This window comes from Citrus clementina, unplaced genomic scaffold (assembly GCF_000493195.1).
Source record: "Citrus clementina cultivar Clemenules unplaced genomic scaffold, Citrus_clementina_v1.0 scaffold_4, whole genome shotgun sequence".
Taxonomy (NCBI): domain Eukaryota; kingdom Viridiplantae; phylum Streptophyta; class Magnoliopsida; order Sapindales; family Rutaceae; genus Citrus; species Citrus x clementina.
In genome coordinates, this window is record NW_006262274.1 from 3,240,304 (window position 1) to 3,244,287 (window position 3,984).

A 3,984-nucleotide genomic window follows, 5' to 3' on the forward strand; every position below is an offset into this window, starting at 1 on the left:
GAAATTATTAGTACAATAAAATATTTTCTCACTTGCTGCCGCGCATAGACTCTGCTTCTAAACATCAAAATCCTGAAGACCACTAATGATAAAAGTTATATCTAAATACGTCGACCTAGACTATTGAGAATTGCCAAGGACAAACAGGATTCTGCTGGTGCTAGTTTATCAACTATGGCTTTCAAATTTTCATCTTCAAATTATAATCCTCAAGTAAGCTAATGAATTAATTTTTTCCCAATATTTTATAATAATTTAATATACTTTTTTAGAATTCAAACAAATTTTAAGGGATTTTTTTTTTGTTTTTTTGGTTTGGTTGATGGCAAAATTTAGAACCCAACATCGAATTAATAAAAAAAGTCTAATATTCTCAGGAGATGCTCAAGACTTTGTATGTTGGATTGAGCTGGCTATAAGAGGTGCGTGATAAAACTGTGTTTCAAAAATAATGAAAACATCAAAGATTACAAGATAGAATAAAGTTGTGGAAGCAAAAGATTAAAAACGAATGGAGAATCCGAGAAAGTCCAAAGAAGAAGAAAGAAATTATGGAGATCAAAAGATAGAAAGGAAAGAGGAAAATGATTTTCTTTACTCAAAATTAGGGCTAATAACGTTAATTGTGATAGCCTAAAAGTTTAATTATTATTATTTTTTTTTGTCAAAGTTTATATACGAACACACGACCAATTTTCAACGAATATAAAAATAAAAATATAATCTAGTGCCAGAAAAATCTTTTTGTTTTTTTGATATGTTATCTAATAAGTATTTCTTCGTATGTGTATTTTTCAATCAATCATAAAAATATTAGTGTGTTTATAGTGAAAGAACAATGCAACTGCACTACATAAGACTCTCTTAATTGTTAATATTAGTTGGTCGTAAATGTTATCTTAACTTCTTTTTATCCACAAAAAGAATATATTAATCAATATGATTGTCAACTTATTTTTTGTATTATTATTATTATTATTATTTGGCATGAGGAAGGAAGAATTGTACTTCTATACTTGTCATACGATTTTTCTGTAGTTGGCAAAAATTATCATACAGTCAAGATAAACGCATAAAAAATTGGATGCAAATACACTATATATTGAGCAACCCAAACATTTGTTTTTTTTTTTTTGGTTTAGTAATAATTATACAGAAATCACTATTATACAGAACAATCCAAACACAATTTACAGCTGAAGAATAAAAGCAATTAGATTTAATCAAAAAATAAAAATAAAAGCAATTAGTTTTAAATTTTCATGGTATAAATAAATCGGTATTTTACAGTTTTCTGGAAACCTTGAGACCTAAACAAATATTTATTACTTGAAAACAGACTATATATATTAGTGATTTCTGTATACATAGTCAAAACATATAATTATGAAATGATTTTTTTATCACATCTAGTTTAGGTGCAGCTAAACCCTACCGCTATTCAAAATATTCCTCCACTTCCGCTTTCTCTACTTCACAAAGTCACCAGAAGCACCCACTCCATCTCACCAACTCCTAGTTTAAACCTCATTCTATATATACAATCACTCCCACACCCTCCAATATATCCATCCTCCAAATCCCAAAACGAAAGAAATTCTCTAAGTCCGAATCCTGTTGATTCATCATCACACTCACAATTCATAGCATGGAAACCCACAAACTAATGTTCCTTGTCCTATTGATGATTGCCATGTTATCCGCCACATCAGCTCGAGTTCTCGAAGAGCAACCAGAGCCCCTGGCCTCTTCCGATCCCATCACGACACCTGTTTCCACTACACAACTTAATCCCACTGTGGCCACTACAGCCACTGCTACCACTACAGGTGCTAAACCTGACCCCGGCCACGACCACGACCACGACCACACCCTCATCTTCTTCATGCATGACATTCTCGGTGGGTCCAACCCTTCGGCTCTCGCGATCACCGGCATCGTCAACAACCCGGCTGTCAGCGGCCAAGTCGCTTTCGCCAAGCCTAACGGTGCAAACCTCGCTATTAACACTGGGGTACCCCAAAGTAATGGCAACAATGGTCTTATAAACAACAACAACGTACCGTTCCTCACAGGCCTGAGTGGCATCACACAAAATGTTGTACAAAACAATGGCAACAATTTCAACGCCAATGGAATCAACTTCCCTGCTGCCACTGGAGGCCAGCTTCCGTCCGGGTCGGTGCTGCAAAAGCTGATGTTCGGCACAATGACTGTGATTGACGATGAGCTAACCGAAGGGCACGAGCTAAGGTCAGCATTTTTGGGCAAGGCACAAGGGTTTTATGTTGCTAGCTCTGTTGATGGGACTAGCCACACCATGGCATTTACGACTATGTTCGCGGAAGGACACTATGTTGATAGCCTGAGCTTCTTCGGGGTTCATCGGACAGCTGTGTCGGAGTCTCAGCTGGCGATTATGGGCGGTACCGGGAAGTATGTTAATGCAAAGGGTTTTGCTATTGTCAAGACTATACCAGAGACTAGGCAGCAAGAAACTGATGGAATTGAGACGCTGCTGGAATTTGTTGTTTATATAAGTTATTGAAATAATTAATTCAGTGGTGTGTGTGTGTTCGTAATGTGTGCATGTAACACACGAAAAAATTTGTAGTTTGTTTCTCTTTATCTGCAATGGTGAAAGTGTTTCCTGAAATGTGAATTTGAGAAGATATTGAATGAAATCTTCATTCGAAACTTGATCATATGCATTGCATATAATGTAATTTAATTATATATATATATGACGGACGGTTAACAAGTTTCACATATATAAACAGTACATCAAATTAATCTCAAACCTATAAAAATCTGTAGTAAATCGAAATATGATTAATAAGAACGATTCACTTGCTGCACATGTTATTGTGCATTTTATAAAAAAATGAAAATATGTATGTATACAGTTTAGTACTCATTGCACTGTAATTGCTTTAATTAATAGATTATTTGATAGTCAATCTCTTTCCTCAGTTTTTAATAATTTGAAGAAAATAATATAGGAAAAGAAACTTAATATATAATCAAACAATCTTTCTGGAATCATGCTCCATCAAGTTATACATACGAATTCTTGATCTACTTTTCAATACCAGTTAGTTCAGCTAGTAAAATATTTTTGTTGTTGTAAAAGAGTTATAAGATTCAAACCCACTTATGAATAGAGATTTAATTTTTTTTATTAAAAAAAATCTTCAATTTCTTTTGAATTAAGAAAAATAAGGATTCACTGGGGATATAACAAAGTCCGTAAAATTTTGATACAGCATCTTTAATTTACTTGAACTTGGCCTTCAGTACTTCGTTTCTACTCGTCCTCTTCTGTTGCAAACTTGCAATAGCAATTGGCTTAGAAATGACCCTGCCCTTGATCCTTAAATTCTTCAAGCCTCCTTATGTTAATATATATATATCCGTAGTTGATTAAATTGAAAACATCGATCACATATATTTTATCATCTCTCTTATGAACTATAAACTCAGATTTGTTTTTTTCCATAGTGATAATCACTCGTTAATAGAACATACCGAGCAACAACGTTTAATGAACAAGAATTGCAAACAGTAAACAACTGAGTTTCTCAAATTAAAATCGGAGACATCTTAATGGTTCACTTAAATCAAGCCCTAGAATTCCAAGTCAAAGCAGAATTTACATCGACATGCTAAATTCACGAGATTTCACAAAATTAATAGAAGGTCGTGTTTGATATTGAAGTCATGTGGCTTTTAATTAAACCATATGCTAAATTGTATTATCATATGTTTATACAAAATGTGAAGCCAATTTTCCAAGCACCCCATCAACAAATTGAACATATCCTCCAGAAGATCAATTGATTCATAACCCAGGAGGGCCATTGAACTATATGTTAACCACAACATCATTAGATACTTCAATTTCAGATACTTCATTATAAGACACAACAATTAATATATAATTAAACACTCATAAAATCCACACAACATTCGAACAAACACGCA

The 3,984-nt window shown here is 33.7% G+C and overlaps 1 protein-coding gene across 1 annotated transcript; it reads left to right on the forward strand.

Annotated features, from left to right (window-relative positions):
* Positions 1-1,648: 1,648 nt before the first annotated feature.
* Positions 1,649-2,548, forward strand: LOC18043956 (dirigent protein 25). Its single transcript, XM_006436062.2, has one exon. It carries the CDS (start codon positions 1,649-1,651, stop codon positions 2,546-2,548), a length of 900 nt encoding a protein of 299 aa, XP_006436125.2.
* Positions 2,549-3,984: the final 1,436 nt, after the last annotated feature.

Bases quoted from the DNA above. Each gene is read 5' to 3' on its own strand.
- LOC18043956 (XM_006436062.2), top strand. From the start codon at position 1,649: ATGGAAACCCACAAACTAATGTTCCTTGTCCTATTGATGATTGCCATG.